Source organism: Dendroctonus ponderosae, unplaced genomic scaffold (assembly GCF_020466585.1).
Source record: "Dendroctonus ponderosae isolate FM_Combo_2020 unplaced genomic scaffold, Dpon_F_20191213v2 Dpon_F_20191213_964, whole genome shotgun sequence".
NCBI lineage: Eukaryota > Metazoa > Arthropoda > Insecta > Coleoptera > Curculionidae > Dendroctonus > Dendroctonus ponderosae.
In genome coordinates, this window is record NW_026019187.1 from 3086 (window position 1) to 4229 (window position 1144).

Sequence of the window (1144 nt, forward strand, 5' to 3'; positions counted from 1 at the left end):
CCCACCGCTTTCCAGAAATCCACGCCTAAGATTAAAGAGTGTGACAGCTCAGGGAGATACACAACTTCCACACAATGAGTCTTGTCCCTTAACGACATTGGGACACAAAAGTAACCAGCGCTAGAACAGCGTTGACCATTAGCAACGGTACAAACGGTGGGTTGCGAAACGAGTTTTAGGCCTAACTTTACCAAAACATCATGTCCAGACCGACCTACAATGGTTCGCGACGCTCCGGAGTCCAACAGACCCAACATAGGACAACCCAGGACAGAAATCCTTAAGTAAGGGCGCTCGTCGCCATTCGCATGGGCGAGAATATAATCTAGGGCGGCTCGGCCAGTAAAGAAATGAGAGTCGTTTTCCGAGGGAGTTGGTGTAAACTCGAAAGGGGAGGCAGCCAACCGACCTATTGGTTCCTCCGGGGTCCGTTTCCCGATGCAGGGCAATTTGGGCAATTTGTTATTGTCACGCCTGGCGTACCACACTTGTAACAGTGTCTCTGACGAGTCGGGCAGTTTCGCCTAAAATGGCCGGGCTTATGGCACTGGAAGCAAACCGGAATTCCCGATGACGTGGGAACATCACGAGCAACTGCGAATGCGTGAGTTGAAGGTGCAGACACAAAAGCGAAGTCCGGCTCGACCAAGGTGTGTCGTCTCCTGGTTGGTGGGACGTACTGATCGGCTCTGAACTTTTTGGCTTCTACACGGAGGCATTCGTCTTCCAGCTCAGCGAAAGATCTTACGATGGGAAGTTGGGTGGAATAAAAAGGAGCCAAGTTCCGAACCACCATGTCTAATTGTGTTTCTTCAGGGAGGGTCCCATAACGTTGGAAAAGAGCCTTCATTGACGACAAATAATCTACAATACCCTCGGAAGTATCCTGAGTTCTATCCAATAACTCCCTAAACAGCCTAGCGCGGTAATCGGGAGGCTCAAAATGTTTGATAAGCAAATCCGATAGGGAAGCCCAGGAATCAACCCGGGATCGATTGGTACGATACCACATTAGCGCCTTACCGGAAAACAAATCGATGGCGGACACAAACAATTCCTGGTCGGAAACGCTACGGGCCAACTGCAACTCTGCCACTCGATCCAGGAAGTTATGGACGGACATGTGTTTGTTGTCGCCGGTGAA

General features: G+C 50.4%; 1 protein-coding gene across 1 annotated transcript in view; it reads right to left on the reverse strand.

Moving 5' to 3' along the window:
* Positions 1 to 1138, reverse strand: part of LOC125505723 — a gene marked incomplete at its 3' end in the record, with an annotated part of 2657 nt that extends 1519 nt beyond the window's left edge. The window contains exon 1 of the mRNA XM_048670049.1: positions 449 to 1138. Within this exon, the coding sequence (XP_048526006.1) occupies positions 449 to 1123 (675 nt within the window). The remainder of the gene's footprint in view (positions 1 to 448) is intronic.
* Between the last annotated feature and the right edge of the window lie 6 nt (positions 1139 to 1144).